General features: G+C 41.6%; 1 protein-coding gene across 3 annotated transcripts; it reads left to right on the top strand.

The window, feature by feature from the left end:
* The first annotated feature begins 3,855 nt into the window (after nucleotides 1-3,855).
* Nucleotides 3,856-11,664, top strand: ATG101 (autophagy related 101). 3 transcript variants are annotated; one of them, XM_030196853.1, is made up of 4 exons: nucleotides 3,901-3,958; nucleotides 4,078-4,285; nucleotides 7,273-7,589; nucleotides 10,014-11,664. In XM_030196853.1, the coding sequence occupies exons 3-4, from the start codon at nucleotides 7,338-7,340 to the stop codon at nucleotides 10,416-10,418; spliced, it is 657 nt and encodes a 218-aa protein (XP_030052713.1). In that variant the 5' UTR covers nucleotides 3,901-3,958; nucleotides 4,078-4,285; nucleotides 7,273-7,337; the 3' UTR covers nucleotides 10,419-11,664. The 3 variants fall into 3 exon arrangements, with proteins under 3 accessions (XP_030052712.1, XP_030052713.1, XP_030052714.1); XM_030196852.1 differs by lacking the exon at nucleotides 4,078-4,285 and having other exon boundaries at nucleotides 3,856-3,958; XM_030196854.1 differs by lacking the exons at nucleotides 3,901-3,958; nucleotides 4,078-4,285 and adding an exon at nucleotides 4,305-4,374.
* The last annotated feature ends 2,010 nt before the right edge of the window (nucleotides 11,665-13,674 follow it).

Raw genomic sequence — 13,674 nt, 5'->3', positions numbered from 1 at the left:
AGGGGTGCAGCAGAAAAAGAATAGCAGCCCAGAGGCAACCTGGGAGAAAGAAAAGGGAAGCCCGGGTGCATGTGGCCCTTCTGATCGAAAATACACCAGGATCCTGGTTTATTTGGCCCTTCTGATCGAAAATACACGGATCCTGGTGTATTCGGGACTTCTGATCAAAAATATACCAGAATCCCGGTGTATTCGGCCCTTCTAGGGCCCTCAGACAATCCATGGGAGACGTATGTGTTAGGCGGGGAGAGTCTGATAAGTACGGACGGGGAGAGGGATCTTGGGGTGATAGTATCTGAGGATTTGAAGGCGTGACAAGGTGGTGGCCGTAGCTAGAAGGTTGTTAGGCTGTATAGAGGTGTGACCAGCAGAAGAAAGGGGGTGTTGATGCCCCTGTATAAATCGTTGGTGAGGCCCCACCTGGAGTATTGTGTTCAGTTTTGGAGGCCGTATCTTGCTAAGAATGTAAAAAGAATTGAAGCGGTGCAAAGAAAAGCTACGAGAATGGTATGGGATTTGCGTTACAAGATGTATGAGGAGAGACATGCTGACCTGAACATGTATACTCTGGAGGAAAGGAGAAACAGGGGTGATATGATACAGACGTTCAAATATTTGAAAGGTATTAATCCGCAAATGAACCTTTTCCGGAGATGGGAAGGCGGTAGAACGAGAGGACATGAAATGAGATTGAAGGGGGGCAGACTCAAGAAAAATGTCAGGAAGTATTTTTTCACAGAGAGAGTAGTGCATGCTTGAAATGCCCTCCCGCGGGAGGTGGTGGAAATGAAAACGGTAACGGAATTCAAACATGCGTGGGATAAACATAAAGGAATCCTGTTCAGAAGGAATGGATCCTAAGGAGCTTAGCCGAGATTGGGTGGCAAAGCCAGTGGCGGGAGACGGGGATGGTGCTGGGCAGACTTATAAGGTCTGTGCCAGAGCTGGTGGTGGGAGGCGGGACTGGTGATTGGGAGGTGGGGATGGTGCTAGGCAGACTTATATGGTCTGTGCCAGAACCGGTGGTGGGAGGCAGGGCTGGTGGTTGGGAGGCAGGGATAGTGCTGGGCAGACTTATATGGTCTGTGCCCTGAAAAGGACAAGTACAAATCAAGATAAGGTATACACAAAAAGTAGCACATATGAGTTTATCTTGTTGGGCAGACTGGATGGACCGTGCAGGTCTTTTTCTGCCGTCATCTACTATGTTACTATGTTTCTATGTTCTGATCCCAATTACACCAGGATCCTGGTGTATGTGGCCCTTCTGATCCGATATACACCAGGATCCTGGTGTATGCGGCCCTTCTGATTAGAAATAGAGCTGAATCTAGGTGTATGCTGCCCCTCAGACAATACAGCTGGATCTAGGTGTAAGCAGCCCTTCCAGAAAGATTTGGACATATGCAAAGAGAGTTTCTGCTGTGTCTAGCAGGTTCAATAATTTTTAATGCTGTTTTGCTGATTTAAAATTTTATTTTATATGTTCATAGGGGAAGCTTTAAAATAAATGCAATTTTTGTCAAATTTAAAAAATGACACACATAGGCATAAAAACTTTTGCAAGTATTTTTATAGAAGACTATTTTTATTGTCATCATGAAGAAAAAAGCAGGCATCTAGCGCTCCATTGAAAACCACAATACAGCACTGGAAATAACATCAGCTTCTGCAGTACTGACAAATACATTTTGAAAATAATCCTCCCCCCCTTCACATACCCTTGAAAATTCCACCAGCCCAGCCCCCACAACTCCTCTTAGATCTCCCCATCCCCTTACAAGAGAGAATGCAAATCTACTTTGCTATTGTTTTTGACAAATGGAGATGGCTGCTGTAGGGGGACCGGCTTCAACTTTATAGTCATACTGTCTCCTGTGGACCAGATAAGCTCATCCCATGTCCCCTCATTTAACCTCAAGGAGATAAGAGTTTTCAGTTTTGGCACAGTATAAGACAACACAAGAACAAAATATAAGAAACCCACTGGACTGCATTAGGGACTATTAGCCCATTTAGTTATGTTTAAACAAAAGAGATCTGCATGAAACAAAATATTTATTTTTATTTGGAGTTATAAAACCACTTGCCCCTGAAACATGTTCCAAAACAGAATAATCCATTTGTATATCTAAAAGTCAAACTTCTACAAAACAGATGAAAATGTGATTCCATGTGTCCCAGTGAAAGGAGAGTTTAATTCTACTTCCATTTAATTTCAATATATTCCATCGTCTTTAGAAAAACCAGGCTTCCCAGGCAGATTACAACAGTTAAGATGAACCCATTATGAAACAAGATATCCTCACTGAAATCTGGTCATCTATATTGCACAGAACAGTGAAGAAAAATGACTACAACTACCATTTACAATAAATTTTGAAGCTTTTTTTCAATGATATTCATAGTAACATATAGTAAATGACGGCAGATAAAGACCTGAACGGTCCATCCAGTCTGCCCAACAAGATAACATTTTACATGGTTCTCCAAATGCCAGTGTTGCCACCCATGTCCGCTAAGATTCCATAGATATATTCCTTCTAAACAGGATTCCTTTGTGTTTATCCCACGCATGTTTGAATTCATTTACCGTTTTCATCTCCACCACCTCCCGCAGGAGGGCATTCCACGTATCCACCACCCTCTCTGTGAAAAAATACTTCCTGACATTACTCCTTAGTCTGCCCCCCCTTCAACCTCAATTCACGTCCTCTAGTTCTACCACTTTCCCGTCTCCAGAAAAGTTTCGAATGCGGATTAATGCCTTTCAAATATTTGAACGTCTGTATCATGTCACCCCAATTATGTCTTTTATCTTCCACCTTGTAAGACCTGCCAATCCAACTGAAACAGTTTTAGGCTTGTAACAAGCTGCTTGTTACAGATGGATCAACAATAAAGAGCTACAATGCAGATGCAGCAACTAATAGGTTTGCTTGCTTTGTTTTGAGTGAATGGCAATGATGGCTGCACAGGGGACTGGAAATAGAGATTAACCATATAGGCTTCCTTGCTTACAGTGGACTAGATAGGCTCACTTCCACTTCTGTCTATTAAACTTCCTTGCAGCAGCTCATAGGTTTGCTTGCTGTGATTTGAGTGTATGGCAATGACGGCCGCGCGGGGAGTGGAAACAGAGATTAACCAAATTGGCTTCCTTGCTTACAGTGGACTAGATAGGCTCACTTCCACTCCAGTCTATTGCACCTCTTTGTTTAACCTTCTAAAAGATTTGTGCACCGCTGGGTTACGGCTGGTGATCGCTGTATACTGTAAGCAGTAGCGACCGTGAAAACAAAGACGCGCTCCTTCTGTCATTAAACCTTATTTTAAGCTTGAGAACGCCCGATCCGCTAAGTTACGCAACAGCTCGGGGCTTTTGATCATGAGGGTACCTGTGACGTAATGTTACCGTCGCACGGAGGATCGCAACTTTTAAGGAGGACAAGATTAGTAAGGAAATAGGAGGATCCCGGGAGAATAATCCTCAGCGTTAAATACATCAGCTGTGTTCTTCTAAATACATTTATTTTGGAGGATATATGTAAAATGTCCACATGTAAACGACTGGGCAAAGAAAAAAAAATAACTTTTAAAGGTTTTTAAATCGAATCCGGGAGGATCCCTCTATCTGTATCCGTTTTTCACCTTTTGCCCAGAGAGTCGAGACCAGAAGAACCTTTCAAAGTCCCCGGGAGAGACCAAGGGCAGGCAGGAAGGACTGGAGACGTCGCAAAGAGACATTAAGTCAGAGGATTTAAGAACATGGGTTGAATAATGCGCCATTATATTTTTTTATGATTAGTATTTAAGCTGCGGTATACTCTAAAAGACAAAGCACGGTTAGGTTACATCTGTTAAGATTTTACCCGACATTTATTCCCTCCCCCGGCACGGTTGGGCTGGTCTGAATGACGTAAGCTATTTTTGGAAGCCTGATGTCCGGCTGCGTCAGGTAAAGTGTGGTGTATGTGGGAAGGGGTTTGATTGTTTTCTTCGATTTGTCTTTCCTTGCACTTGGAGACGTTGGTGTAACGGGTTAGCTGTGACCTCTTTATGATGTCTGTGTTCTAGTTGTTCAGGCGCTGCCTGGAAGAAGGTGTAGGACCCGTTGTCGGAAATCCCCGATGAGAGAGCGCTTGTCCATTTGCAATAGGCCTTGCGTGTGTCCAGTACAGGGCATCAATAGCCCGCGAAGAGTTTTCTAGACATGCAGGTGCACCCAAGTGTACGCACGCACATACGTGCACTCTACGTTCCCACGGTTACTGCCTTTAAATCTGTAAATGCAAGACCTTTCTGCGCCCTATAATTTTGTTTTTCTGTTATAATTTTGAAAAAAAAAAAATTCCCCATATAACCAGATTGAAGGTAATTTCATAAAATGTTTTCTGTGTGTGAGGTATGTTTTGTACCCCTGGGAAATGGTTTTATAAAACTGGCAGTATTTGTATGTGTTCAAGTAATATGTCAACAAGGCATGTGAACTTTTAAGCAGCCTGCCTGTAGATCTTCCCGGGGTCTGCATTTGGGTGGAGTTGAGGCAGAGTTGTAGTATACCCACAGGCGTAATTTGCCACTTTTTTGGTGGTGGTGGGAGGCTCCCCCCCATATACACCAAGATTGGCATGTATCTTCACCCCCCCACCACCACCCCCCTTCAACATTCATCTTCTCTTCTGCACACCTCTGTTCCTCCTCCAGGGCCTATTGCCACCAGTTTCAACCTTCCCATCTATTGCCCCAGTGTGATACAATAAAACATTTTTATTCTTTTTGTTTTGTAATGTATTATTGTCTTTTTTTGTTGTATAGCCTTTTTTTCTCCATGTTTCTTTTCCCTCGCTGATCTTTACTTGTTTTATTCTCTCAGCATTTCTTCTAAATGTTTGTTTTGTCATATTTCTTTGATTTCCCCCCCCCCCCCCCTGTTTTTGTTGTGTTTTCATCATACTTGACCTTTTCCAGTCTCCTCTCTCTCTTTCCTGCTTTCTGACACACATCTTGCTCCTGGCCCTTCACTCATTCACCCTTTTCCACATCTCCATAATTCCCTTATATTGCACTTTTTGTATCTCCTCCACCCATCCTTCCTTCGTTTCTCTGTACTACCTTCCTTCTCTCTTCACTTCTGTTCCTTCCCACTTATCTCCCCTTCTCGCCCCCTCTGTTCTTCTACCTCTTATCTCTTTCCTTTTCCCTGTACTACTATAAATCATTTCTATAGCGCTACCAGTCTCTCCCACTCCTCTAGGTCATATGTGTTGGTCTTGTTCCTCAGTCATTATTGGATAGTTCAATACCAGTATAGTTCATCAATATAGGGTTTTACAGTACAAGCCACGCCTAGTCTTTTATTTGATTATTTTGATATATCTCTTGCTGTAGTGAAAAGAATGAGGGCTTTTTTGAAGTATGCTAGTCTTGGCAAAGAAAAATAAATTGGCTGTCACCTGAAGCTCCTTTAGCACAGTGGAGATTTCAGATGATTTTGCTGTTGATGCGGGAACGTCTGGAGGGTAGAAGAAGCCTTGGACTTCGAACATCTGTTGGAATTGCATCCCTTTGCTCAGCGTATTCCAAAATGCTTTCCACATGTGGCATGCATCAGGATTTTGAATGGCTCCTAGTTATGTACTGTACCTCTTCTTTATTTGGATGCCGAGGGGGGGGGGTGTCATGATAGAAGAGACTTTCAGACCTTTTAAGATTGGAGGGCTGGCAATGTCTCATTTTCATAGTTGAATTGGTCACTTACTCTGTTTATGTTTTGGAACTTAGCTTATTTGTTATGGCTCTGTTTTTAACCTTTCTTTATATCAATAAAAATGATTTATTCATAAAATATAAATGTACCCACATTAGAATACATGCACAAAGTTATACTTGCTCCAAGGAAGGTTTGAGAGCATTTTGTGCACTGCTGAGGGTTATTGTAGAAGCCTCTTATATAAAGGCAGTTACACACCCACATTGTCTTCATAAAATAGGAGTCTAGGGTTTTTTTGTTTTTTTTTTTAATATTAGCACTCTTATAAAATTACCTTCCACATGTTTTACACTGACAACAACATAACTTTATTGCCCTATTTCGACGACATCTGATTCCGTAAAGGATGTTCTGCCTTCTTGATGATAGTGGCTGATATTTTTGTACTGTGGTGAACTAGATACATTTTTATTATGTATTTAAAAAACTTATATATCACTTGATTGACTAATCCTCCCCCCCCCCCCCCCCCATTTACTAATCCGCATTAGTGGCTGCTGTGCGCTAATGCTGACGCAGCCCATTTGTGTGGCTTAGTAAATGTGGGGTAAGTAATTTACAAAAGAACATACATAATCATTATATAAAACTTAACATAGGGACAGACACACTTTTTATACAAAATCACAGTTCATGTTGAATCAGAGGGCGTAACGTTCCAGAAATTCAATAAAATGTAGCCACAAACAACTGTGTTTTGAGAAGTTTCTTAAATTTCATCACATTACTACAAAGCTGTAAGTGTCCTGTAAGATGTTCCACAGTTGCATACCTGCAACAGTAAATGAAGAAGTTCTAGTGTCCACATAATATGTTTGCACCATTAGATCTAAGGACATCTGCATTGCATTTTCTGATTGTAAATGTCGTTTTGGATGGTACTGTTTGAGTACATGTTTAAAGTACAAAGGGGTACTGAAATGAAAAAGCTGTGCATTTTATTAAAAAAAAAAAAGAGCCTTTAATAGCTGAGCAAAGAGATGACTTAAAAAAAAAATCTGAAATGTTTGTACAAGAGTTCTGCTCCCCACCCCCATGAACATAGCTCCTAATCATTTTTATCCTTGAATAATTCATTTTATCCTTTGGTCTAAGGGTTTGGTTCATGAAAGTTTTTTTTCCTTTTCTGCTACTAATAGTCAGGCCTTAAATCTGACTTTTTTTTTTGTTACATTTGTACCCTGCGCTTTCCCACTCATGGCAGGCTCTATGCGGCAGGCAATGGAGGGTTAAGTGACTTGCCCAGAGTCACAAGGAGCAGCCTGTGCTGGGAATTGAACTCAGTTCCCCAGGACCAAAGTCCACCACCCTAACCACTAGGCCACTGGGTGCTTTGCTTTCTGTTTTTAAGTTTGCTGTTTTGAGTTCTTTGCAGGCAGTGAAATACCTTTTTATTGGACCAGTGGTAAGAATTTTCCAAGAATGTTACTGCACAAGAGCTAAGAGCAGATTTCAGTCTTATTTTAATACTACTTGGGTTCTTATTTTCTCATTTTCAGAACTGGTTGGTCTAGAGGAAAGGTTCCCTGAGTGCAAGTCATTTCCTATAGTATTCGATAACAAGATGAACTGTAGGTCAGAAGTGCTGGAGGTGTCGGTGGAGGGTCGGCAGATTGAGGAAGCAATGCTTGCTGTGCTTCATACCATCCTCCTCCACCGGAGCACTGGGAAATTCCACTACAAGAAGGAAGGGACTTACTCCATTGGAACAGTGGGAACACAAGACATGGATTGTGACTTCATCGAGTTCACTTATGTGAGAGTGTCATCTGAGGAACTTGACAGGACTTTAAGAAAGGCTGTGGGAGATTTCAAGGTAAAGTAGTTTCCCATCTGTGTAAACAGGCTATGTGCCAATTAGAATTCTTCATCCTCAAACATGCTCATGAAGTAAACCCAAAACAGAATGTAAATTGATAGAAATTGGAAAGAGCCATGGAAGTAGTTCATTTGGGACCCCCCCTTCATGCAACATGTTTTATTCAACATTTATCAAAACATAATAATAAAAATGTAGCAGTGATAGTATACAGTAGTAAGAAGTGCTTTTTCAGCCACTTTATAGACAAGCTGTAATGGTCAGCTTAACTTCATAAGACAAATATTTATAAGGAGGCTAAATTTAGCAATTAATAATTTGTGTAGCCAGCCAGAAATCCAGCAATGTTTATCCTGAGGCATTGCACGTTCTTGAGTTATCTGTCTGATTTGTGATTCAGGAATAAAAATTTGGACAACTGTATTTTATTTTCAGTTTTGTACGTGACTTTGAGGAAACTGTTATTTCCCATCTTTTCTCCTGCTCTGCTGCCTTGATGTGATGAAGAGATGTAAGTTTGCAGAAGACCCTAAAATGGTGTTAAACTACAGTCCTGAAGGAACTCAAACCAGTCGAGTTTTTGGGATCTCTGTAGTGAATATTCATGAGAGACTTGCATATATACCTTCCATTATATGCAAACACCTCATGCATATTCATTTTTTTAAAAGATATTCTGAAACTTGATGGGTTTGTGGTCTTTTACGATTGCAGTTAGGGCAGGCATGTCGGAGCCTTTTTCTGCTAGGGATACGTGGCGATAAGATCAAAGGTAACATGCCAGACAAAGCACAGCCCAACGCCAGCTGGTTTATATATCTGAAAGGCCTCAGTGGCAAAAATCCAGTGGCTGCAAAGGAGGGTGAAGGCTGCAGTGGAAGAGAACCCTTGGTCTTTTGATTTTTCCTTGCCACCAGCTATGTGATGCTGCCACTTCCAGGGTATGCAGACCTTCCTGTCCTATTATTGCATCTATTCACCTAATTGCTTTTCTGAGAGCCTTATAGTAATGAGAGAGTGTCAACAGATAGCTGAAGTAATTGCCAGGAGATCCTAGTTAGACCCACATGCATGTGTGTGCTGAATTCTTTAAGATGTCAGATTGCTTGGGTTGGCTCGCAGGCAGTAATTTGCACTTTTATATAGAAGACCTCAGTGTTTGGTTCCTGGATCTTCATTCCCTGGGCCATTTGGGGGTGTCTTGAAGGCAGCGTTCACATTCACTGAGGAGGAAGTCCCAGTTATGCAGCAGTGATAACAAGTGGATGGATATAAGGCCCACAATTGCAGGGTTGTGAAAGGACCCCTGGGGGAAAGCCTGACCATCGTGAGCTGTGAGGTGTTTCCTGAGCAGAGATGCCATGGAGAACGTTCTTGGTACCAGATTGGTTGCTACTGAAGCTCTGCCCCCCCTCCCCCCAGCTGTGGAACATCAGCATCTCGCGCCAGAGGGAGCCAGAAGAGCCTGATCATTGTGAGCTGTGAGGTGTTTCCTGAGCAGAGACACTGCAGGGAGACGTTCTTGGTACCAGATTGGTTGCTGCTGAAGCTTTGCCCTAGCCCCGGAACACCAGTGCCTCATGCCAAGGCGTGCAGCCATTGTGAGGTGACCAAAGGGGCACGCCCCTTTGAAAGACTTTGGGGGACTTCGAGGGGCTTCAGAGGGCTGTTGTCATCGATGGGGAAATGGAAGGGTTATGTTAAAAGTTATTGACGTCTACTCCTAAGGCTGTTGGTACTATGGATAAACATTTCATGATGAAATCAGCAAATGTGAGTACTACTTCTATTTCTTCCAGTGGTCTCTTTAAGCCCAGAGACACATGTTCCTCTTGAACAACCTGCAGATAGTATACTGACTCATCTGATTATGGAATCTGATGATTTGCAGCTGGAAGATGAGAGAGAAGTCTTGCCATGCTACTTCTTTAGAGTCCCGACAGACTAAACTAGAGCCAGTGTTTTTTGAGTCGGCTCCAGGTTTTTACCATCTATGATGGTGGCAGACGGGACTATATCCTTAGTGGACATTTGGCAAGTAGTTACTAGAACAGAAGAGCCTGCTAAAGAGGAAGTCATCTTGTTGGGATTCCCCTTCTTATGTATTGACCACAGCAAAACTAATTATTTTATTTCTGATATATAAAATAATACAATTTTACATATGTCCCCCCCAAAAAAGAAAAAAAACCCTGTTTTTTTAATTGTATTTTTCCAGTCTTTCCTGTATTTTATCAGTATTTTTCACTTAATTAGTTTGGATAAAATGGTGGAGTTGGAAAGGTAAAATATAAATTAATACGAACAATTTTAGTTTTACACAGTAGCAAAAAATGTTAATATTTGGCTGTACACTTTTTGCTTTATTTCTGTTGTATATTTGCCATCTGAATGTAATATTCATTTTTCATTCTTTTCTAGGATGCCCTGCGGAACTCTGGAAGTGATGGACTAGGACAGATATCCTTGGAATTTTACCAGAAAAAGAAGTCACGTTGGCCATTCTCAGATGAGTGCATCCCTTGGGAGGTGTGGACCATCAAGGTCAATGTGGTGAACTTGGCCAATGAGCAAGAGCGGCAGATATGCCGGGAAAAAGTGGGGGAGAAACTTGGTGAAAAGATCATCAATGTTGTGGAAGTGATGAACAGGCATGAATACTTGCCAAAGATGCCAACACAGTCGGAGGTGGACAATGTGTTTGACACAAGTTTAAAGGATGTTCAGCCTTACTTGTATAAAATCTCTTACCAAATTACAGATTCACTTGGCACATCTGTTACCACAACAATGCGAAGACTGATCAAGGATACGCTGGCTCTCTAGATAAAGCCACTCTTTGGACAATTACCAACTTGTAGGAAGCTTTTGTGGTTAGCCTCAGTTTGCTGTAGGTGATGTAATTTACAAAGGCTATATGTAGCCAGTTGGAAAGGACAGAGTACATACCTGCCTGAGGAAAAAGTAGTGTTTTAAGGTTGTACATTTTTGACTTGGTTCAGTCTGTTCATTCCTTAAAGTTATGATTGAGTCAGAAGCTTGTGGTACTGACAGCTGTTTACTAAAGTTGTATAACTGGTGGGTCTTTTTTAAGTTTTTATTTTTAAGTTGTTGAAAGGTACACCTCAGCACTGTAGTGAACTATAGGAATTTTGAACTCTTGGGCTTTTATGTACCTTACTTAGCATTCCTTTTCACAGCAGCACTATTATTTCACAAACACTCTTGATTTCAGCTGATCCTCCTCTTAACAAAGCCCTCAAAGTAAAAAGTCTCTATAACAGTGCCAGTAGCTTTTAGTGTAGTCTGAGATTCATCTGAGGACTGTCAGCCATCTCTCTGAATCTGTGCTTCACAGGTTAGTCCTGCCATGGATAATTTGGCTGTTCTTCAGATCTGAATATAATAATAATGAAGCCAGTGCCTAGCTCTGGCCAGATTGTTGTGAGCTTTGGCATAGTGGATATGGAGTTTGGATACCCTGACCACGTGGGCTATTTGGATATGGGTTCACTAGTGGCATGGTGTGCTTGGCCTAAGAAAGGAAGGAAGATAACTGCAGTTACTCTGATGCTGAGGTTGTACCTCAAGATAAGTTGCTCCTAAGCACAGCCCAGGACAAGATAAAAATGGAGTTAAAAAAAAGATAAGAGGATCATTACAACTGGGTGCTTCTCATGTATTCCGTCTGTAAAGTAATCTGTACATACATTGGTGAATGATTCTTACTCAAAACAATAGAATAGCAGCTGTGTAGTATAACAAATAACCAGAATTTCACTAGTATATCTATCTTGAACCTATGTAGAATGTTGTAAGCATGCCTGATAGTGAAACACTGCAGACGGTTATGTTGGGAAAAGCAGAATTTAGAAAATCCAGTAGACTTAACATCCATGCTTTTATAAAATCTGCTATGATCTGTTTAACATGCTCCATTCTGACAAGATCTGATTTTGCCACATATATCTTTCCAATATATTTTAATTGCATTTTAAAATTTAACAGTTCTAGTGATTTATAAAAATTTGTGGTGGGGGTGTGCTGTTATCAGTAAAGTATTGAACGGCAAGTGAGGTGAGCCCATAAAATAAGTCTGGTATTCTCCTTTTTGCTTATTTGCTCGAGTGACTTTATTTCCCAGCTGAGCTGGTCTCAACTTATCTAGCTGAATGTTGCTGTGCAAGAGACCTGAGCTAGGCTTGTTGGCCAGAGCTGAGAAGCTGTAGAGTTAGCATTTAAAGCCTCTGGAAGAGGACATTGTCGTGTGTTTGGAAACACTCATGGCCTGATGTACTAAGGCTTTTATTTTCTTATTCTGTCTCTGTTGAAAAAAGCTTAGTAAATTAGGTTATTCCTTAGCATCCTTACCAGACCAGTCCAGAACTTGTGGGTAACGCCCATCAGTCAGCAGATGGGAGACAGACTAAATACTTGTGGGCTCTGCCCTTATAAGGGCACCATGCAGTCTGAGGTCTTCAGTATTTCGCTGTCTCCAGCAAATGATTGCTGGCAGGCAGACTGTGTAGCTCCTGGACTAGCCTTAGAAGGAACAACCTGGTCCAGTTGGAGAATTGGTAACCAGTTGAGAGAAGCACTCCTTTCTCTTTACAAAAAACAAGAAAATGAAGAGACAAGTTAGTTTTTCTGGAGCCTGGGGCCCTCTCAGAGAAGTCAGTCCTCCCCTCTTTTAGCTCATTATCTGAGAGTACTTTTGAGCAAAAAGAACCTTCTACAGTTTCTTTACTACAAGGGTATGTGAGTACAGGGGGGGGGGGGGGGAGGGTGGAAAGAGTTTTTATTACTTATCAGGGTGTGGTATCTTTATGAGCTTCGAACCAGAATTGTTAGTGCTGACATAGGCCACAGCACCAGCTTTGTGGTGGGGTTTCTTTTTTTTTCCCCCCCTCACAACTAGCATGCTTGACTAGAACTTCAGTTTGGCTGCTCATAAGAGTCCATTTGAGTGTGTGAAGCATTTATGTGTTTGAGGTCTGGTGCACAGCTATCAAGGACTGCACCTCACGTGTATTTTTGGTGGAAGCTGAAAATTTGTGCTTTGTCCTGTTTGTTTCCCTCCCCTCACCTTCAAGGACCTATCTTACAATCCCTGGAGGTCTAGTCAGGGCAGGAGTGATCTCCAGTTGTTGCTCCTGCCCATATTGGCTCTGCTCTCAAAATGGCTGCCATGAGGTTTAGTGGCAATCTCACAAGACTGTTGCAAGACGTCACAGCAGCCATTTTGAGAGTAGAGCTGATATGGGCAAGAGTGACTGGAGATCAGTTCTGTTCTGAATATATTACTAGACCACAGAGGATTATAAGGTAGTCTTGGGGGGGGGGGGGGGGGGCTGCTACTCTTTGCTTTCTTTTTCTTTTTTTTTGTGTGTAATGCGATTACAAATAATGCAGTTATGATCTTTCATAGTACTTTATATAGTATGCTCCAAATAAATGCTTTTCATACAAAGGTTTAGCAGGAGTTTGTCTGTAAAGTTTGAATGATAAGCTCATTATGAATTAGCCTCTCTGTGAAGCTATGACATTAGCTGTCACTGTAAATGTGGCACAACCGTCAGCCATTGTAAAAAAAAAAAAATTAAAAACCTTTGACTTTTAGTTTTTCATTACCTGAGGTCTATTATGTGGGAAGAGGCTATTTTGCTTGGAGGTAAAATACAATCTTTCATTATTTAAATTATTATGGACTCCTTTTACAAAGTCCCTCTAGCGATTCCAGTGCAGCAAATACTGCAAAACTCATTCAATTCCTATGGGCTTCATCACATTTGCTGTGCCGGAGTTGCTATTGCGACTTTGTAAAAGGAGCTCTTTATACAGTGGTGGAAATAAGTATTTGATCCCTTGCTGATTTTGTAAGTTTGCCCACTGACAAAGACATGAGCAGCCCATAATTGAAGGGTAGGTTATTGGTAACAGTGAGAGATAGCACATCACAAATTAAATCCGGAAAATCACATTGTGGAAAGTATATGAATTTATTTGCATTCTGCAGAGGGAAATAAGTATTTGATCCCCCACCAACCAGTAAGAGATCTGGCCCCTACAGACCAGGTAGATG

The sequence above is a fragment of the Microcaecilia unicolor genome, chromosome 3 (assembly GCF_901765095.1).
Source record: "Microcaecilia unicolor chromosome 3, aMicUni1.1, whole genome shotgun sequence".
Taxonomy (NCBI): domain Eukaryota; kingdom Metazoa; phylum Chordata; class Amphibia; order Gymnophiona; family Siphonopidae; genus Microcaecilia; species Microcaecilia unicolor.
Note: the sequence above shows the minus strand (reverse complement) of the source record. Positions and strands in the feature narration are given on the sequence as shown.